This window comes from Phascolarctos cinereus, unplaced genomic scaffold, assembly GCF_003287225.1.
Source record: "Phascolarctos cinereus isolate Bilbo 61053 unplaced genomic scaffold, phaCin_HiC Scaffold_4;HRSCAF=312, whole genome shotgun sequence".
Lineage (NCBI taxonomy): Eukaryota > Metazoa > Chordata > Mammalia > Diprotodontia > Phascolarctidae > Phascolarctos > Phascolarctos cinereus.
In genome coordinates, this window is record NW_027555847.1 from 575,706,522 (window position 1) to 575,729,640 (window position 23,119).

The 23,119-nt window shown below is 37.5% G+C and overlaps 1 protein-coding gene across 6 annotated transcripts in view; it reads right to left on the reverse strand.

Annotated features, from left to right (window-relative positions):
• GMDS (GDP-mannose 4,6-dehydratase) overlaps window positions 1-23,119 on the reverse strand; it is a 785,826-nt gene that overhangs the window by 638,833 nt on the left and 123,874 nt on the right. For 5 of the 6 annotated variants that reach the window (XM_078153650.1, XM_078153647.1, XM_078153646.1 and 2 more), the window contains exons 2-4: window positions 15,630-15,674; window positions 3,570-3,657; window positions 480-589 (exon numbers count right to left, since the gene is read on the reverse strand). In XM_078153650.1, coding sequence (XP_078009776.1) covers window positions 480-589; window positions 3,570-3,657; window positions 15,630-15,674 — 243 coding nt within the window. The remainder of the gene's footprint in view (window positions 1-479; window positions 590-3,569; window positions 3,658-15,629; window positions 15,675-23,119) is intronic. The other variant, XM_078153649.1, reaches the window with a different exon arrangement.

Here is a 23,119-nt window from a genome sequence, read left to right on the forward strand (position 1 = left end):
GTCACTGAGCACAACAGAACAGAACTCAAGCTTTTAAAAAAGCTTGCAGCTTTTCTCAATCTATATTATTCTCTCAACTAGTACTTTAAATGTTTATTAAAAATAAACATATTAAAATGGCACATGGGTTGAGATGACATTTTCCAAGATGTAACCAAAACATTTTATCTTCAATAAAGTTTGAAATGACAGAAAATAACAAAAGATCAAAGCCTGAGGCTTACTGTACCAAAGTAATATGAAATAATGTTTTCTTAGAATTGGTTAGTAACATTTTCTTACATAGCTGAATAAGAAACCTTAATAAGAAAACTATTTTTAAACAGTAATTCCACATTAGTATCACAATTTTCTAATCTTCAAATGCCTTCAATAATGAGAAGAAACAACTTGAGTGCTCAGTCTGGGACATTCCAGAACCTAGAGCTGCCCTAGTCTACGTCATTACTCGATAAAACTCAGTGCGGAAAACTGCTTACTTTGACATGACTTTGGGCTCCTAAGTTGTAGATTTCTGTAGGTTTCACTTCATTAATTATCTTCACAAGGCAGGTACTGTCCGTGAGATCTCCATAATGCAATTTCATATCTTTGGGGTTCAAGAACATACCATTAGAAAAAAAGCAAGTAAGAGTGATTAAGAAAAATTAAAACAGATAAGCACATTTAGAAATTTTGAAGCCTCATGTGAATAAGTAAATTTATTTTCATAGGCTTACTAGCAGTAAAATTTAATTGGCACTTTAAAATAACTTACACAGAAGATGTCAAAAGACCCTGTTAAAATTATGATTTTATTATATCACATGCAATTAATTCAATAAACACTTATTAAGTGCCTACTATGTTCAAGGCACTGTAATTAAATTAAACAAATATTTATTGAGCTATTATTATGTGTAAGGCAATGAGCCAGATAATACGTAATTCATAAATCATACTTTTCATTTAAAATTTCAAAGAAATATGCTATGTAAAAGCTGAATATTATGGAGCAAAAAAAATTCCTATTAAATTTCTATGCTTTTAAAGAAAAAAATCATAGCAATAAAACTGGTCATGAAAATACTTTTGTACTTGTTCATATGCTTCTATCTGGGGGATCTCTAAGTACTATATAAATATCAATGTTATTATATTCTTCCCTGTTCCTCCCATCTTCACAAGAATTAGTTTTTATTCCATGATGGATAAGAGATTTAACTCCAAAGATGATAATCAAAAAAGTAAGTATTCTACTAAAGGCTCTTCAGTCTACTTCAGTTAATACTATGCCTACTTGCATATATTTATAAAGGCCTAAATGGTATGAGACAGAATAATATGGAAGAAAAGTGGCTGGATTTGAAATCAGAGGACGTGTATACATATCCCAGCTCTGACATATTCCAGCTACATAGAAGTAGGTCAATCACTTCACCTCATTGGGCCTTAATGTCCTCATATCTAAGGTCCCTTCCAACTCTCAATTTATGATCCTATAATTTAACACATCAATGCAGTTACTAATAACTTCTACATTATTTTCACAAAACCTTGGTCTTTTCTTGTGCAAGTCAAGAAGTAGCCTGAAAGACACAATCAAGAAGATAAAGGCCTGAATGAGAAAATGGACTAGTTATTTATAAAAAAAGAGAGATTATGTCGATAGCTTGAATAAGAATCCATGCCCATGAGATATTAAATGAAAAATAAGGAAGGAAGGAAGGGATTGAGGAAGAAAGGGAGGGAGAGAGGAATGAAACATTTATTAATAATTTACTATATGCCAGGCACAAAGCTAAATGCTTTATAAATATTATCTCAATTTATCCTCACAACAATCCTGGGTATTATTATTACAGTTTATATATTTATTATATTTTACAGTTGAGGAAACTGAGGCAGACAGATATTAAATGACTTCCTCAGAGTCACACAGCTAATGAGTGAGGCTGGATTTGAATGAAGGTCTTCTTGAGTCCAAACCCAGCACTCAATACACTATGTCAAAGGAAGATTTCTAAAGTTTTGGGAATTTCTCCATTGGAAATTTATGGAAATACATGGACAAGAATTCCATATGATAAAAAGGTACAGAAATATTGCAATCTGTTTCTATGGAAGGACTGAACACTAACACAATTTGATTCATCAGATTATCAATAAGGCATGTAACGCTGGGCTATGTTTAGATTCAGAAATAGTAATCCTATTCACTTTGCTCAAGAATAAGAAACATTTTCGAGGTAAATATTTGACATTTGAAATGGATAATACAATATTGTATTAGTTTTCTATGGTGTCAGAGCATTGCACTGGTTGCTGGAAAAGACAGCTAATTTGGACTATTAGTTATCAAAACACAGCCCTTGATTTCAGAGGACTTAGGTATAGTCAAGTATGGAGAACAGATACCAATATAGACAGCTATAACAGACATTATGTGAAAAGTACATTAGTGAAACATAAAACAAAATGCTATGTCAAATCTGAAAGATACAATCCTTACAGGCCAGAAAAATCAAGGAAGTCTTCCTGAAAGAGACAGCATTTGAAACGTACCCTAAAGCACAGGTTTGAATTCTAAAAAGTTGGGGAAAATATGTGGCTATGACCCATTCAAGGAGGCCTGGCTGCTCTGCCTGATATTGTTAGTAACACATTGAGATATCCAAAAAGCTTTGGACATATGGAGCTCGTGATGTGGAAATGTATTATCTATTACTTATTGACTATGAACGACATTCTTCTTACCTTAGGATATTTGGTTACTAAATGTATTTTAATTAATATACTTGCTGATCACATGTTCCTGCCTTCATGAATGAATTTAAACTTTTTAACTAAACATATTAGCATAAGTTTAAAAGAAAAGAAGCAAAAAAGAAGACCAAAAAAATGCTAATCATGATAATCTTCCAAAGATGCCGATAATTTCACCAATACGGGTATACTTCCAACTGATAAAAATGACAAACCTTCTATATATCTTGGAAGAGGGTCTCCAGGTGATGCAGCCAGAAGAATTTAACTTGGAGACCAACTTTCTAATCATGAGCCCTGCAAACTTACTGATGTATTTATTCCAAAGCCTTCCCAGCTCAGTAGGATCTCCAAGAGCTTGTCCTTCTTGGGGATAACCTTGGAGAAGTCAGAATCACCTCCACATCACGTTGCCACACTGGAGTCAGACTTTAGTGAAGGCAGAAAACCAGCATTTTCCATTATTTGTATAAAAGGGACCCCACAGTTTAAAGTACATGGGTCATCAGATAATCATGATAGCACAGTTTCCCACATCAGAGTACACTGTCCTACTGGGGTAGCAGAGCCTCTTCTACCCTGAAGACATTCCATTACCTTTAGGAATCCAATTTCAGCTTTATCCTAGTGGGACGCTCTGGCAACTTAGAAGTAAGAAATGTTTTCTTCCTAAGGCACGCAAATAATCAGCAATGCAGATCAGTAGTACATAAATAAATGAGATTCGACAGGAGTAAAAAATAGGTTTTTAAATGCTAAATTATTTTTGTCATCCTTTAGAAGTCCTGTAAAAAAAAAATTATACATGAAAGAAAATGGCTTACTTCCTTCAATATGAGCCTGAGGGTTCTTATAGAGATGCTCGATCCGCCCTGTGTTGAAGGAACTTGATCGACGTACAATTCCATGGACCTATATTGTTGTTGTTTTTATAGTGAGAAAAGAAAAACATAAAATTATAAAGGAAAAGTATAGTATGGTGGTATAGTATACAACTCATAACTGGTTTACTAGAATTTAAAATAAAGGTATCAAATGGCACATCTTTTAATTGAATAAGTAAAAAGGATGACTTTTTAAAAAAAAAACAAATAATTGGAAATAGTACCAAAGGCTAATTTTTTTTTTGGCTCTTCCCCCAAGTGTCTCTTCCTAACCTTAAAAAACATACACATACAAACCTCACAGGTAATTGGTTAATTATGTGGTTTCAGAATGAAAGCTTCACTCTAGCTACCACAGGCTATGATTTTCAAATAAACACACACACACACACACCCATTGCTGACAGGTCTATCTCTGTATTCTGGAACTGAAGACAGATCATGTATAGCAGTATCAGTGAGGAAAAACCATCTTGCCTGTCTAATACATAACAAATCTTGCTATAGTTCCTAATGCCAACATTATTTTCCTTAGTGCCCTAGAAATTGTTTTCTCTGGGAGAGATCACTTAATATTTCTGGGCTTTAAAGTATGGTCAGGGTGTCACTGTGTTTACCAACTTAACTTTGATGTTATTTACACATAACTTTGATTTTTCTCCTCTGCAAGTTGAAAGGCAGCATAAAAGATATTATTTTTTAGGATATATGTAACAGAAAAAGGAAAGGGGCGGGTCAGTCATCAAGAATGAGACACACCAGATGTACAGCCCAAACAGGACAGAGAAAAGATTGTTGCTATCACAGAATTCAAGTAAGCAGAGGCTTCAGGCAGAATACTACTCTCTAAAATATATGAATGAAGAGAAGGCATTTAAAATTTTATCTTTGAATAAACTGCAATAATAAAAATCTGATGGTAAAGAAAAGGCTATTTGAAATTAGTATATAAGGGAAATTATTCAAGACTTGATCCCACTTCCTCCGTATGCAAAGATTATACCTTTTGGGTTGCCAGTGTTAATGTCAGATTAGGTCACAAGTTGGGCAACTGCCAAGTCTGGAATGGCGGCTTTAATTTCAACATTTGTCTTATTTTTAAAGTCTTTCTTGAAATATTAAGTGGATTTTTTTTGCCCATTTTAATGTCTCTCTTTTTACCCTACCTATTTCTCTCCATTTTGGAAAACTTGATTAATCTTAGCTAGGACTTTGAGATTGCTATCATACGGAGAAAATGAACAAGAATGAATCTGAACACAGAGATAGACATCATTTGTATATGTGACAGACATGGGTAATTAAATTGTATAAAATTTTATACTAATTTAAACTTTTTAAATCTAAATCTGTGAAGCCGATAGTACTATTTTTCTCTTTGACACATATTAATTAGTTTTGCTTATTTCCTTACATGAAGTACAATACTCTTATAACTGAACTATAGCTAAATATTCTGTTTGACAGTTTAGCCAAAACACAGGGAAACTCATTTAGCATTTTTTTCCCTCAAAGGACAAATACATGAAAACTCATTAAATAAGATAAATATATGGGAAACAGCTCATTAATCTGAGCTTTCAGAAGACAAACGTTAAAAACAGAAAAACATTACAAGCAAATATAGGAAAGGGAGACGACAAAGGATAAGATGAATAGATAGTGTCATGGAAACAGTGAAGATGAACTTCAACAGATAGTGGAAGACAGAAGGGCCTGGCATGCTATGGTCTCTGGGGGCACAAAAAGTCAGACACAACTGAATGACTGAACAATAAAACACCTGTATAGCTTTAAGTTACTTCTTTTAGAAATATTTATATGTAAAGTTCATTAAGTTCTCCTCTTTTATTTATTTTTTTATTTTTTGGGGGGGGTAGGCAATTGGGGTTAAGTGACTTGTCTAGAGTCACACAGCTAGCAAGTGTTATGTGTCTGAGGCTAGATTTGAACTCAGGTCCTCCTGACTCCAGGGCCGGTACTCTGTCCACTGTGCCACCTAGCTGCCCCCCTCCTCTTTTATTTTTGTCAAACGTATAAGATATAAACATGTGATGAAGTTATAACTACTCGGCTCAGATTCTTAAAATCTGGTGTACTTGTTAATACAAGTATTACAAATGCACAGGTTCTTAAAATCCCACCTGCTTCTATTGGTGATACAATAAACTTTGTCTCTGACTGAAAGAAGGCTTGAGTGGTAGAATTCTTTCAAAGGCAGAACCTGCACCTTTTGCCCTTGAATTTTTGGGTTCCCAGCACCCCCTAGAACACAACATATGGTTTCCTGACTGGGAAACTGCCTAATCTCAAGTCCTTCTCCAACCAAGACCAGAAAGTATGGAAGCCACCCCTCTCTCTCTATCCCTTTCTCACTCTGCAGTTGGGGTCTCTAAGCACCTAGAAAGGCGTGGAGGTGCTTTGGGGGCCTGACACTGTCAGGCTGTATTCCAATCAGACAGTTAAGAAGCTGTCAGGCTCTCAGTCTAGCAGTTCAGTTCTAGACCATGGACCTGGGCACACCTTCTGCAGCACAGAGGATGGATGCCCTATCTGAAAGCATATGCTCAATTCTCTCAATTACCTTGGATACTACAGAATTGGGAAAACTTCAGGTGCTCTTTGTTTCCCTGAGGCTTACTTACTCCCTTCCCTCTACATCTGGGATCCTCCTTCAAGGAAGGACTCCCTTTCCCCATGCTGGTGCCTGTAAGATCCCTCTTCTCTCCCGGTCTCATGGCCACTGGATCCTTGTAGTCTGACTCAGTGGGACTTCCCCGAGACTTGCTGCTAGGTTAGAACTGGAAAAAGCTTGGTCTCCAAGACCTTGGAAAGGAAAGCTTTGTGTCTGGCCTCAAACAATACGGAGGACCAAGAAAAATTGTAAAAGTTCAAAAAAAAATTACTAAGATTCTTCTTCCTGTAGTCTGGGCTCTGACCAGGCTATGGCTACAGTGAAAAGTTAGAACAGAGGCAGCTAGGTGGTGTAGTGGATAGAGTACCAGCACTGGAGTCAGGAAGACCTGAGTTCAAATCCAGCCTCAGACACCCAACACTTACTAGCTATGTGACCCTGGGCAAGTCACTTAACCTCATTGCCTAGCCAAAAAAAAAAAGTTAGAACAGCTAAATTCTTAGATTCTGGAGGTTTTGTGACTGATCATTAAGGACTTTTGAAAGACCTCCTTACAATCCAGGTCACTCCCTTCCCTTGAGTCAAGAGGGTATCTCAGTTCAGGGACTGCAAACAGCCCCAGGTTTTTCTGTTAAACTCTCTCATACCAGATCAGACTAGGAAAAGAGAGTTTCATTCTTCCTCCCCCACCTAAGGAAGGAAAGGCAGCAGCTACAGCAGGGCCCTACTAGTAATGGCATTGGGCTCTGAGGCAACCCAAAAAGCCTAGAAGTATCATCTGGGTTTTGCACATCCTGTTCACCACCACCCCCAGCCACCATGGGAAGAGAGGGAAGGGGGATGGGTCAAGGTAGAGAAGCCACCCAGCCTCTGCAATTGGTAAGACCATTCTATCAATAATTGCATATGATCTAGAAATTCAATTGATGGTCATCTGAAATTTATTGTTTGTGTTACAGCTAAGACAATTCGGTCATCACTTATGAAAAATGTAAGATTGTTGGCTGGTAATTGATTACTATGTGTGTGGAAAGGAGGGGATGAGGTGAAAGCCTCATCCAGATCGGTTCAGCCCATTCAGAGCAGTCCTCAAGGCTAGTCAAAGGGAACAACCCACAGCAAGCCCCTTCTCTGGAGTCCCTGTGGACCCCTATTATTTTGTAAATTTGTCAAAAAGCCTGTTTGGGTTATGGAGTTCCTAAATAACGAACTTGGCTTGCTGAGAATTTGCAAGTGTATAGAAATAATCTCTAACTGTAGGCTTTTACACCAGGGCAACTTCAAATTTGAGAAGTAAATCCTGGAAAATTTTTCCCTAAGCAAGTGAAACTTGCTCTTTTAGGTAAAATCACATGGCACCCTAAGTGATTTTGAGTTATCTGATGGATCATAATAATCCAACAATAATCAATAGTCAATAGTCCACCATCTGAGAGAAATGGCACAAGCTACTCAGAGAGAATGTGATTCAGGGAGAGGTCTGCATAGGAAAAAGCTGAGAGGATAATTTTAGCCTCTGTCTAAGATGGGATCCTCCTGTCTCAGTTTCCCCATTCTGTTCCTTTGAAAAGGAATATTTGTCCACCTGGCTACTCCTGAGTCTGGCTAAGAGTTAGAATTGATATTGCATGAAAACTGAATTATCTGAATTCCAAGGCTATTTTATCCTATCATACTTTTTATAAATCTTGTCCCTGCTTTATCCTTTTATAGCAAATTTCTATAATCAAAACAAATGGTCAGTAAAAGATATAAGCACTATGCAAGTGTGTGAGATCTTGATGTTTTGACCTGAAAGTGTAGTCATTCCATATCCCAAATTACTGAAAGTAAATCAGAAACATCTTCAGTTTGGTTGGAGAAGAGAATTTCAGTGCAATTTTTCTTAGAGGGAGGTAACCTTTTTGGCCTCAACATTACTTAAGCATCCTCCCAAGTCTTTTGTTACAATTGGAGTAAAAGTCAGTGTCTGGCCCAGGACAGAAAGCTTCTACCTGGAAAAGTGTTGTTACTTCCCAAGAGCATCTGAACCTCCAGAAGCAATTTGGAAAGAGTGGAAACTTTTGAGAAAGTAACAAGGTCAGATAATCCTGCAGGTCAAATGTAAATGATTTTAATGGAGCTCTTGCACTTTTACTTCCCTATATATTTGGGCCCTGAAGAATTGCTTTTAAGATTTGTGTCTTCCAGAATATGGGCCATTCACCTACAGTTGTTGCAAACAGTGGGTACCAACCCATATCAACCCATCATCCCCTGGATGCAGCCCATGCTTAGTTCCAGTCAACCTCCTCTTTGGGACCCCCTTGTGCCAGGGACAACTCTATGCCCCTTGCCAGCAAGGAGCAGTTTTAGAAGCAGAGAAGTTCACCCAAAAGATTTTGGGTCCCATTTGTTTGAGGTGGGGATGATAGGGAATGGGATTCATGCTGGACCCCTAAAAGGAAAAGACTATGTCTCAAAGACCTGGACTCCAAAATCCCGGAACCCAGATCTCTGGCATTTACCTGAGGCACCCCACCCTTTTCAGTCAATAATCCTTTTAAGTGCTCTTTCATTGTCTGCACCTGGCCCCACCCCAGGCTATTCACCACTCCTTAATCCCATCCATAACTTCCCACAGTCTTTCCGTATATATAAAAAGTGTCCATCTTGCCACCATTAAATTTTTCAGCTCTTAAAATCTGGCCTACTTGTCAACATAAGTGTCACAAATGCACAGGTTCTTAAAATCCCACCCACTTCTACTGGGGATACAATAAACCTTGTCTCTGACTGGAAAAAAAAATAAGTTATGACTACTCTACCAAGTATACATATAAAGCCTTAATCACAATTTTTCCCCCCTCTTGAACTCAGATTTATTAGTTTCTTTACCTGGCAAATAGAAGCCCTAAGACTAAAAGCAGATTATTAAATTTTTAGCAATGAAAAACAATGCTAAGATCATACAAACTGCCCTATCACATATTATCTCTAACACATAAAAAAGACAACATGAGAGAAGTTTGCTATGTTTACACAGATAATTCTGATACAAGCCAGAGGTAGATTCTATGGATCACAGTGAGAATTGGATGGCTACATAATGTTTAATCAAAGAAATAGTCCACATTTCATCAGTGATAGCAGGTAACACTCCATCTGGGTATATAGCACGCCTCACAGACAGAGAACTTTTGCTATGTATATTCAAAAAGAAAGACCTGCTAAAACATTTAATCCACGACAGTAGGCATTATCCTTAGAATTAATGAAAACTAAGTCTTTTTGTGACAGAGGTGAAACAAACTGTATATAACCTGGATAACCTAGATAAGAATGTAAGATTAATGAACTTCTCTTCACAAAAGAGATATACATGGGATTTCTGGATGTTACTGTTTTTAAAGGGGATGGCCTTTGGTTACTGGGTTTTTCTTTTGGAGGGAGCAGAGATGGGGGGGGCGGCATAGAAACTCATACAATTAGAGTTTTTCTTCTACAAAGTGAAATTAATGTTTAAAATGATTTGGTCAAAACATTAGAAAAAATGATAGTTCAAAATCAACAAATTCTAGCAAAAATCACTGAAGTCTCAAATAGAGTACATGTTTGATAAGTAAGTTTCATGTCACATTCAATTAAGTGGAAAGAAAGGAAGACTTCTTAAATTACTCAGTATCAGAGAAAAGGCTATTTGAAGTGAATCCCTACAGTCAGATTAGGCAACAGTTAAAAGAAAAGCTTTAATATTTGATGAAGAAAAGAGAAAACCATTCTAACTTAAACTCAAATTCCTGACTACACAGATTTCTCTTGGAGGTATATTTTCTTCATTGGATACTAAATAACATTTGTCACTTGAGAAGTGTAGAAGATTCCAATAAAAGGGAAAAATTAGCAACTCTATTATTTATCCCTGTAAACAAATAGCATGGAAGTGATTTGCTGGAAACCTCAGGGTATTTGGCACACAGAACAGTCACACACAAAAAAAGTGAGTCAGATTTGTACAGCTGCCAGGGTCTCAATGTGATCAATTTGGGACTTCCTAAATTATCAGTTCAGGGGACAGGGTTTGCTTTCTGATATCACTTGCATTCCTGTTCCTTCCAGCACTTCTAGGATCCAAATGAATGGGTTGCTTTCTAGGGATTTGCCATGAATAGTCTTCTTGAAAGAAGACCATGACATGGATTTAAGTTTTACTCTGCTACTTGTACTTTTGAATATGCTACTTTACAATTTTTCAAGTCATACTATATATGTATTTTACTGGTCTCCAGATGAATTGGAATCTTTTCAAGGGTGAAAACTGTCTCATTTCACAGAAATGAAGACCTCAGAGCTGAAAGTTACCTCAAATCAGAGGTCATGAAAAGTAACCAGTATGTCAACAAGAATACCTTCCAAAACAACCCTGAAAAGGAGTCATTCAGCATCCTCTGTAGGATATTCAGAAATTGGGAGCTCATTGTTTCCCCAAGAGCCTGTTCCCACTTTGGGAAAGTTTTAATTTTAAGGAAGTTTGGTTTTTTTCTTACATTCAACTAAAATGTGCCCTTCTTGGAGCCCCCAATGCCCCAAGTTCTGCTCTCTGTGCCCAAACAAAAGAAGAAAATCAAGATCCCTTTCTCATAACAGACGCTGAAATACGTGAAAACAATTACCATGACCCCCCCAATCCCCCAAAGTCTTCCTTTCTCAAGGATAAGCATCCCCAATTTTTCACCCAATCTTTGAATGGTATTGAATCTCTACATCACAACAATACAACACATATAAAGTGTTTTGCAAACCTTAAAGTAATACACACACACAGGTGAACATATAGGTATGTGCATGCTGTAGTTAGGCCACATTAGGGCCCTACAAAAGGGTTCAGGAAGTAACAAGGGAAGGTTGAGTTGGATCTTCAGCAGGCAGACTGCCCTAACCAGCTGCTTTCTATGCTCTGAGGAAGTGTTAGATTATAATCGAAGGCAGTTTTAAGGTGCAGCAAAGTTAAACCAATCAGGTGTCTGCACTAAATCTAGCACCAATATGGTGAGCCCCCATAAGTGGGAGGCCATTAGGCTGTGTAAGAAGGGAGTAACCCAGCCCAGATTAAAAATGGAGTAGGTCAAAGCTTCTATGCAGATCAGCCGTGGTATGAGGCCTACAAGTGGTAACTGCACTTCCAACCTGAGAGAGATACAAAGACCTAGTCTAAAAAAAAAAAAAGATACAATCACAGAAATTAAGGGCCAATAAGGAGGCATCAAACTAAGTATAAATATGTGATTATTACCTGTTTCACTAACTGAATTAGAAGTTGCCACTGGGTGAATTAATATGGGCCATGTCCATGATAGTCTTAAAAAGCTAAGCTCATCAACTATAAATGGCAGCACAGGCAGTAATGAACAATTGAAGAGAAAGCTGGCTCCTCAAAAAACAGGAAAAGACAAAAAATTATCAAGGAAAACTGCCCTGATATTTTAGAACCTGAGGGCAAAATAGAAATTGAAAGAATCCACTGATTTCCTCCTGAAAGAGTTCCCCAAAGGAAAACTCCTAGGAATATTGTAGCCAAATTCCAGAGCTCCCAGGTCAAGAATATTGGAAGCTGCCAGAAAGAAAAAATTCAAGTATTGTGGAAACACAATCAGGATAACACAAGATTTAGCACCTTTTACACTAAGGGACCGCAGGGCTTGGAATAGAATATTCCGGGGAGCAAAGGAGATAGGATTACAATCAAGAATCACCTACCCAGCAAAACTGAGCATAATCCTGAATATTCAGTGAAACAGAGGACTTTCAAGCATTCTTGATGAGAAGACCAGAGCTGAATAGAAAATTTGACTTTCAGATACAAGACTCAAGAGAAACATGAAGAGGTAAACAGGAAAGAGAAATCATAAGAGACTCATGAAGGTTGAACTGTTTACATTCTGTACGGAAAGATGATTATTTGTAACTCATGAGTCCTTTGTCAGTATTAGAGTAGTTGGACAAAGAACAGTTTATAGTTCGGTTAGAACATAGAATACATGAAGAGCAGTTTGAAATAAGACTAAGTAATTTTCACTTCATCCCAAACACGAGGGAAAGCCCTTGAAAGATTTCTAATAGAAGGGTGACATTCCTTCTCTCCCTCTATCCCTTTCCTCTTAAACCTATTCTTTATCTTCACCGTGACCATTTGTCTTTCTACCACTCTTTTTTCTTTTGCTCTGTCATTGCTCCCCTGCTCTCAATTTATTCCCTTCTCTGTCTGGAGCCTGTAGTGAACTAGTCCAAATAAACTTTATCCTCTACCCTGGAATAATTTGAATCTTTGTCCTCACACTTTTAAGGCCTGGCTAAAATCCAACGCTAAGTTAGCCCCGCAACTGACCTTGTATACCCGTACACCGCTGCCCTCCACTTCAAGAAGTCACACGCAAGGTACCAGCTGGCTCCAAAAATTCACACTGTCTAATCTTGATTAGCCCCAAGTGCTGCACTTTGTCAGGGAAGGGTGCAGGACGAGTGACTTAATTGACACAGGCAATTCTCACTGAGGAAACTTTCTCTACTTCTGCAAACACAATAGCGAGTAATTATAATAGCAAGCATTTACAAAGCACTTTAAGGCTTGCAAAGAATTTTACATATGTTATCTCATTTGGTACCCACAAGAACAATGTAAGGTAGGTGTGATTATTACCCTCATTTTGCCGATGAGAGAGGTCACCTTGCCCAGTATTACAAAGCTAGAAAGTAAGTGGGACATTATCTAAATTCATGTCTTCTTTACTCAAAGTCTAACATTAGAGTTACATGTGACTCCATGACATCTATCAAACCAACATCTCTCTCCCTAACCATCGGTGTCCACCAAGTTCCTATCTGGCAGGCATCCTCTTCCCTCTCTATACACTCTCCAGGTGAGCTCAAATGTTTCACATGGGCTAACTTATCATGTCTAAACAGATGACTCTCAAATTCCTCCTATTAGCTGGAGCCCCCTATCTCCAATGGTTGGACAGTCCTCCTGGGTGTCCCGTCAGTACCTCAAATTCAACATGTGTAAGACAGAACTCACTTTCCCCCAGAAACTTACCCATCTTCTAAACTTTCCTATTTCTGTTAAGTACCCTGCTGTTCTTCCAGTCACCTAAGTTTGAAACCCTGGAGGCATTTTGCTCCCTTCATCCCCTAGATCCAATCAGTTGCTAAATCTTATTGATTCTCCTTTCATATTTTTCACAATCCCTGGCTTTCTTTCAGTGTTTGACTCAGGTGCTATCTCCTACATAAAGACCTTCCTAATCAATTTCCCCTAATCTCCCCCCACTCCCCCCCCACAGACTCCATTAATTGTCTCTACTTACTTACATTTACCTATCTGAGTAAATGTTTTAGCCCCTTCCCTCCATGGATTCCTTCCTGAAAGCAAAATTGGTTTAATTTTTGTATTTAAATTTTGTATTGTATCTTGCACATAAGTGGTCAATAAGTGTTTCTTGAATTGAAATGTAGGTCTCTCTGCAGCATCCCCAGGAAGTGATCATCACTCTGCCTCTGCTTTCAGACCTTTAGTCAGGAGGAATTACTGACAGAGTCAGCACATTCCACTTTCATATGGTTTTAATTGTCAGGGACCTTTTTCTTTTTACTGAGTTTATCTGCCACTTGATATCTTCTACTCCTTGTTTCTAATTCTACCCACAGTCCTAGTTCTACCAAGCTTAATACTTTGTCCACATTATAGTCTTAGAATATAACTATTATATACAGCTATTCTACACACTGTCCCTCCCCAACCCCGCCCTCAGTCTTTTCTTCTACAAACTAAATATCTCTGATTCCTTCAAACAATCCTTATATATCATGTTATCCAGTCTCCTCACAATCCTGGTCCATTCTTACAGATGAACTCTAGCTTTTTCAACGCCATTCCTAAAATGTAGAACCAAGGATTGACTCTAAATGTGGCCAAAGTAGGGCAAAGTATATTAAGAGGATCACCAGTCCTCATCATATGAATATTCTGCTTCTATTAATGTAGCCTAAAGTTTATATCAGATTTTTATTTGGCTTATATAGTATACTACTGATTAAAATTAAGTTTAAAATCCCACCAAAATATGCAGAACTTATGTGACTTGACCAAGGTCACACAGACCTTGGTCACATAGCAAATATCAGAGATCATATCTGAACTCAGTTTCCCTAACTCTAAAGCCAATGCTATTTCCATTGTATTGTACTGCCTACTTGAGGGTTGGAATTGTCTCATTTTTGTCTCTATATATCCTATATTTCTTACCATGCTGTCTCGTACATATTAGGCACTTAATAAATGTATCTTGAATGAAGAATTCAGCACACTTTTTAGACTCTCATGAAGTCAAATTTCTAAAACTAAAAAAAAACCCCACATATAGAGCAAGTGTCAAATAAGTACTTGATGATGATTTTTGAATGAATATAAAAAACAACATCAAGAGACACGAGCTTAACATTTTAAGCAACATTCCTTTTCCTCTTAGCCTGCTCTATCTATTTTGTGGTATCTAAAAGGCCTAATCTCTGGTTTTTAAAACACAATCCAAAGTGAACATTGAAGAAACGTATCTGCAACTGAAATGTTTCAAAGAAATATACAAGCCAACATTTTTTAAGACAGACATGTACAGAGTATCAAAATACATGAGGCACTCTATACTTTACATTTGTACAGAATAACAATCTGGGGCCCTACTAACATAAAAGAAACTCTTTCAATTAATAAGTCATGCATAACAATATTAAAACAAATGCAACATAGTAAACTTTGCATGTCAACTGATATCAAATCTGGTAAATAAAACTCTCATTTTCTAAGCACTGAAGTAGTAAAATCAAGGACATAAAAAAAAATACAACAAAACACTTCTCAGTTAGGATTTCCATAAAAATAGGAGACTCTCTAATAGAAAGAAAGCAACCACCTCTAGGCTTAAATTTTTCATATGAGCCTGCCACGGATTAGCTAGGTTTTTATTGCTTCATGCAATTTCCGAATTAAGAGTGACTTCATTGTGAGTAGTTTTTTTAAGTTATGTATTACATCATAAATTATTCCTTAATTCTTCACAGCTTTGACTTGCACAGGTTGCTGCTTTATCTGAGATTGTGGGAAGTGTGCAGAGCAGTTAAATCCCCAGGAGAAGAGGGAAGCCACCAGTGGACACCAGAAGATAAATAGCACAATGAACTGGCATGATTACAGGCCATTCTTTAATAGAGCTTTGATTTGTTATCAGGGTTTCAGTGGAAAACACACACACTGGAGGACAGCAGCAGAGGAAGCTAGAGGCTGCTGGGTCCAAATGATTCCATCAGCCATGCTTGCTCATTGAGTCACTCACCTCATAACCCTTTTCCAGGAGGAATTCAGCCAAATACGAACCATCCTGGGAAGAAAAAGAGATAGGAAAATGTTAGATACACAATGGTAAGCACGGCCATTTGCAGAAGACCAAGTGCTTTAAGAAAAGCATTTTTTTTAACTCTAACAGTAGATGAGGTTAAAATAGAATGAGAGTCATCTCCCTCTACTTTTAACTAAGAGGAAACTGCTTCCTCTGTGTTTTGGACTGAATGATTTAAACAGGTCATATACCCAACTATCATATATGAAGACAACAGATATTTCAATGAGATTAATGCTTAGCAATTGTTTGTGAAGATCTAATAAAAAGTAACTGCGCCAGATAGGAAGCTGTCAGTCAAAAATAGTAATTTTTAACTCCTTTTGTAACATCTCAGGATATTTGCAAGGACTGGAATTCAACAATGAACATTCATTAAGCTTTCACTATGTGGGATCATTGGATCCTAACTTTAGAGATGAAGGAGCCCTCTGAGGCCATTTAGTGCTACCTTGTGCAAGGTCACATAGGTGTCAGGCAAATTAAGGAGTTCTGACTTCAAGTAGTTAGTGTTCTTGCCACTGTATCACACTGCCATGTTGGGTACTGGGATACCAAGATTAAAAATGCCAAGCCCTAATACTATGTTCTACTAGGAAGGATGCCACCTGAACATTGATTAGTATATTATAAGGATAGAGGCAAAGGAATAAGGCAAACAACATGCTCTAGGAAATTTTAAGGAGGAAAGGGAATTTTTGGCAAGGAAAAAGGCTTAACAGACATGGTAGCAGTAAAGGTGAACCTTGAAAGAAGAGGACTCAGGAAGGCAATGATAAGAAGAGAGCTTGTTCCAGAGATGGAGAAGCACTGATGGAGTGCTTAAGATGTAAGAGATGTTAAATCAAGTTCAAGGAACACACAACAGAACAATCTGCCAAAACATAGACTGCATGAAGGGGAGTAACAAATATGACATAAAGCTAGAAAGGTAGATTGGGGACAGATGGTATTGGACTTTAAACGCCAGGCTAAGGAGTCTATATTTTGCCCAACGGGTCAGTAGTTCCCAACTTATGGGCCTCATTCCCAAAGAAGTATATCTCACTGAGGCAGCTAGGTTGCCCAGGGGATAGAGCACTAGCCCTGGAGTCAGGAGGACCTGAGTTCAAACAGATCAGAAAAAGGAGAGAATAGAAGCAAGGTGTCTTGTTTGGCAGATATTACAACAGACCAAATGATAAGAGAACATGGTTTTAATATAAGTGGAAGAGAGGAGGAAAAATGCAAGATTCAATTAACAAACAGGTTAGGTTGGAGAAAGGAAAGCCTGGGAAAATGGAAACCAATTTAGAGGCTATATAGCCCATGTAAGAGGTAATAATAGCAAAATTTCTTTAAGAATCCACACAAAACAGTCAATTTGTAATTTTAAAATAAAAATGTTTATATGTAGTAGTATATATGTTCAAAAGTTGTAAAGTTAAACAAATGAAGAAAAAGTGTCAAAAATCAGGAAAACACTGGTCTAGAGAAGGACATAAATATCATTTTAAAAAAAACGGCACACTCCCCTCAGAAAACGAAATAATCTTTCATACCTCAATCGATCCCTAAAATTATTCTTTAGCTTTTCACAGTTTCCTTTCCTTCTCACCCACCACAAAGTTTTACAAAAACATAGAAATGAGAAACCCTAAACTATCCAAAACCTTAAACTAAAAATTTGAAATTTGTTTAAAACTAAGAAACAGAAGGGTAGAAAGGGATGCGAGCATTTTCTTCAGATTCTTCAGTCAGAGAAAAGCTTAAAACACATCTTTGACACTCAAATGTTCTAACAAAATATTCCAGAGAAAGAATGTACAGCAGTCATTTTGCTTAAAGATGGAATCTGAGATGTACTAGGAGCCTTGAAAATGACAGGGGTAGCAGAAGAGGGTTTATTACATCAATGCAGGAGTCCTACATAAATCCAGGCAGAATAACAAGGCACGTTATACGAGGGACACATTTTGTGGTTCTTTTAAAACTCTACCAGATTTTCTTCTGAATCTGTGACATAAATATTCTGCTTTATAGACTTGTGTGGGGAAGAAGAGAGTTAGTTTTCCTCCTACTCATATGATATATGCACTATCACATGCTTTTTATATGCCCAGAGTTCAGCAGAAATAAAATTATGATACTGACTGATTTAGACCATGACAAGCCAGGTCTGCCCATGCCACTAGAGGAAATGTTAGAATGATCAGTGGTTCCATAAATCTAAGAATAAGAAAAAGGCTTAGTAGAAAAGTGTTCACAATTTAAAAAAAACACAGTAGAAAAACCCTGAAAAGAATGATTATTTTTTTCTTTTTTAAGCAGGTATCCTTGTAATTTACGCAATTTATAATTCTCTTGGGATGAGAAAGTAAAAATGCTCTGTGTTTTACCATAGTTGCATAACCTGTGTAAAAACAAAAAAGCAGAGGTGAAAGTGCTAATGCTTCAGAGAGAGAAAGAGAGAAAGGGGGGTAAAGCTGTGATTATTTAGAGAGTTGATGTGAAACAGACGTGACCAGGATTGAACCCTGTCAATAAGGTCTTGTTCTTCTCACCCAGCCCGTTTCTCAAACTTTCCAACCACACTGGAACATTCTGAACCAGCAGTGGCATTCACTTCCTCGGCACTTCCTTTCCAGGTCTATCAAGTGATAGGGGCACAAACTTCACAATGAGTGGGAAACAGGCAGCAAGTGGGAATGCTACTGGTTTCTGGCTCTAACACAGCACAACTGATTGACTGTCTGGTAATCATCGCACACAATACAGATTGATGTGACCCAGCACAGAGATAAAGTATCACGGCAAGTCAAAAGTTTTGCAAAACAAGTGTTGTTGTTTTTTCCTGCTCTTTTCAGAGCAGTAGCTGTCAGTGAGTACTGTCATCTGACCAGTGATTAAAATGTCATGGAAGTTTAGAACCTATAATCAACATTAAATTCTGGCAATCTTATCCCTATTGAGACTCAGGGACTGTGGCTCAAATCACACTCCTCCCTCTTCTCATCTCTCCCTCTGCTCCACAGCCAAAATGTCAAAAATCCCCAAATTTTAAAAAATGCAGGAATACAGAGACTCACTTTTCACATACATCTACTCAGCGTCCTTCACAGGATGCCTTACAGATTCAATCATAATGCCCATTTTTTATAGTGTCACCTGATCACCCTGTAGTCACACATTTAACTCAAGAACTTTAGGACCCTTTTTGCCCCATCTGCTCCACCATATACACATAGAAACTTGTAAAGGTTTCATGTTTTCTGTACCTTATAAGCCCTACTTTTTGCCAAAATTTGGCATCATCTAGTAGCTGGTTATTTCAAGAGGGTGTCTGTGCTTGGAAGGTGATAAATCCTTAAGATTTTGTCCTATGAGTCTGATGAATCCCAATTACTCCAATTGGCTTTTAAGCCAAAAAATTCCACATGATAGTCTTTCAATTCCTTTATTTTACAAATAAGGAAATTAAGATCCAAAGACGTACCTAATTACAAAAGTGGTAATCATCAGAACTGGGATTTGAACCCAGGCACTCTAACTTTTTTTTAATACTGCCCCACACTCTCTCCTTAATATTTGTTAAATTAAATGAAAAGCAATGCAAACTTTAAAATAAAATTTTTAAACCAATTACAACTTTAAAAGTGAGAAATATGTATACTGATATAAAAATAGATATTCTATGCATAGAATGTTTTTATGTTTGTTTGGTTTGGGTGCTTTCGTTCATTCATTATTAATGAGGTCAGCAAGAAGAATTACGGAAAATGGGAGGATAGCTTAGGAAAATAATCTTTTGATATAACTGGAAGCCCTATAAACTTAAAATTAAAATTCATTTATTATATATAATATAATTATATGCTCATATAATTATATTTTGTATTACATGTAATAAAATCCATTATTATTTGTATCAATCTATTAATATGGCATACTAATTTTTCACAATTGGTAAAATCACCATTTTAAATATTTTTAGCACCAGCAATACCATTTGACTACATTTGGAACAAAACTACAGTAGTTCTAAGGAGCCACTATTCCTAGGCTTTAAAGAAAGCTCTTTTTCCCACTAATTATAATGCCCAAGGTTGTTGTGGTACAAATAGGCACTACTTGCTAATGCTGTTTTAGACTAGTGGCTTTTCCCTCTAAGTTCCCTGCAAGGTAAAAACAACAACAACAAAATCAATGAAAGTTTCTAGTGTATCACCTCTGAAAGCAGCCCACTTACAACGGATCTTGTTAAGCCACTTTTCATTTCTTTTTATACCACTCCTACATGAAGAGTAATTTGTTGCTGCCTTGCCTCGTACATGTGACTTACATAGAAAAGCAGAATGCAGCAAGAGCATGCTAGTTCATCTGCCCATTTCTGCCAGTCCACCTGCTGGATGTAGTAGCTTCATTCTGATTTCAGCAGCACCTAGCACAGGGCCTTCCACATGGCTTGTGTTCCAGAAATGTTTGTACAACTAAAATGAATCCTCAGAGGCTTCAGTTTCACAAGTCAGTCCTTCAGAATTTCAAGTCATTAATGAAATTGAGGGCTAAACTAAGAATCAGAACAGCTAAATTACCTTTCATTGACTTTTGCCATCAATAACGTTTTCAGTGCATAACTAGTGTTAAAGATCCACATAAGGGGCTCTTACCCTTTTTTAGTGTCATGCTTCTTTGGCAGTCTTAAGAAGTCTGTGGACCCCCTCTTAGAATGATATTATTGACTATGAAATGAACTGCATGGTAGTTACAAAGGAAAGCAATTGTATTTAACTTAAAATGTAATTTCTACCCATACAAGTTCAAAAACATCCTGAAATTTATCTGTGAACCTCTTGTGGGTTTGTGGATGCCAGGTTAAGAACTCCTAATCTACACACTAATTTTGCCCACATGCCTATAACATCTAAGAAATCTTGAAGAAAAAGAAGACAAGTGGATGAGATATAACAAGTTCCCATTCACCAGGCTAGAGTTGGGGATAAGACTAACGTGCTTGCCCAAGAGTGCTTATACCTGGTCCAGCCTCTTAAAAATGTTTACCACTTTAGCAGATAATTCAATTAAATTTTAGAATGAGAAGGGTCTTGCTTCCTATCCCATGTGTGAGGAAAGGTAAACAAAGAACAGGGAGAACCCACCTGAGAACCTGTAGATCCCAGTAGATGAAGGAAAACCTCTTTATAAATACTTTTTGGCCTCTCCTCCTCTGCCTCAAGCACAATTATTCCTAGTCACCAGAAGGACAGGCTTATAGTCAGTCAATCAATTAGAATTTATTAAGCACCTACTCATGCCAGGCACTGTGCTAAGGACTATGGATGCAAAGAAAAACCAAAACAACAGTACCTGTTCTCAAGGAGCTCCCAGGCAAAAGGTGAAGCCACCAGCTCTGTCACTAACTTCCTTTGTGTTATACAGTGAATGGGTAGGAGTTGTACATGACCCTCGTAGTCACTCCAGTGGGTGCATTAGGAAGCCCTGGCCTTTGAGCATTTGTGACAGACTGAGTGCATGCACAGAGAAAGTAGTTATTGTTGAAGCCTGAGTGATTACACTGATGCTGAATAATATTAAAGAGGTGAGTATTTAGCCTGGAAAAGAAAAGAACTTGGGGGAAAATGAGAGTTTTCCTCAATACATGAAGGACTGCCAAAGGTTGGCCTTGGAGTGCAGAACCAGGAGTGGTGAGTGAAAGCTGCCAAGAGATCAATTTAGGTTAGACCTAAGGAAAAGTTTCTTAAAATTGGAGCTAATCAAAGGTAGTGTGGGCTATGCTGGAGACAGTGAGTGTTGCTTTCCTGGAGCTCTTCATGGAAAGGTCTGATATCCACTTGCTGGGAATAGTGTAGATGATAGGTCTTCTTCTTCTTCTTCTTCTTCTTCTTCTTCTTCTTCTTCTTCTTCTTCTTCTTCTTCTTCTTCTTCCTTCTTCTTCTTGTCCAAGATCACACAGCTAGTAAGTGTTATGTGTATGAGGTCATATTTGAACTCAGGTCCTCCTGAATCCAGGGCCAGTACTCTATCCACTGTGCCACCTAGCTGCCCCTATAGGTGTTTGTTTTTTTTTTTTAAGGCAGTAGCTGGACCAGAAGAGCTCTAAGGTCCCTGTCAAATCAGATTCTTAGTGATATCAGATGACTTCACACAGTACCGGATTTTTAATTGTTCACAACTTTCTTTCTTTTTTTTTCTTTTTTTTTCCTTTTTAGACAATTGGGGTTAAGTGACTTGCCCAGGGTAACACAGCTAGTAAATGTTAAGTGATTGGTCTGAGGCCAGATTTGAACTCAGGTCCTCCTGACTTCAGGGCTGGTGCTCTATCCACTGTACCATGTTCACAACTTTCTTAAGAGCAAGATGGAATACTGTGGCATATAGACTGACCTAATTTTTCCTCTTTAAAAATAAGAAATTCTGGAAGGAGACATTAAGTCAAATATTTCCCACACAATCGAAATAACTTAATTTGGACTCTGGGACATTCTTTTTGGAGAAATACAGGCACTGCCAGATTCTAGTTTACCTTCATTACTCAGAGATATGCATCTATTCAGTAGATTACCACAAATGCTAAAAGCAACCTGTACCTCATATAATACAAGTCTAAAGTCCTCAGTAACTAAAGGAAGCTACTTTGGGTCCAAATCGATTTCCATTAAAATTGTGGTGTGAAGAATAATGTGAAACCTTGGGTAGTAGGTCACCTAATGCCTTGAACCTCTTTCCTTATCCCTAAAATAATGGAATTAAACTTGATGATTGTTAAGGTCCCTTCTAGCTCTAAAGCTAAAACCTTAATTGAATAAGACAGCACTACTGGAGCTATAGTCAACAATTATTTGAATAACAATGCCTAATACATAGAGTCAGTGTAGAAAACTAGAAAAAGCAATGAGTGTGGAGTCAAGCCCACAGTTCTCAGACTTATGGCTCTGGAATGGCCAGCTGGATGAATGTGGTCAAATCACAGATCATCATCAATCAGAGCTTACATACAAAATCAATGCATAGTGATAGGGCAGTGATACATTTGTAAAATGAAAATATTCACCTCACAGGATGATGTGAAGAAAGCACTTAGGAAGTACTACAGAAAGAAGGTATTAGCCAATGATGAACAATTAATGTGAATAAGGTCCCATATGAAAGTTTTTTTAAGAGTTACTAGTAAGTTATAAACCTGAATTTCAACTGTTTATTTCTAATTCAATGTATTCAACGAACATTTATTAAGTATCTGCTACATGCAAGGCATTCTGCTAGGTGCTAGGGAAACAAATTAAATAGTTACTTTCTACTCAGGGGTTACAACACACTTACAAATAAGTATGATTAAATTAAAATTGAGAAAGGGAAGAGAATGAATCCTGGGAAGAGGGAAGAGGTGAGGGAAGGGAATCAATGAGAGCTTTACAGAGAAGGTATCT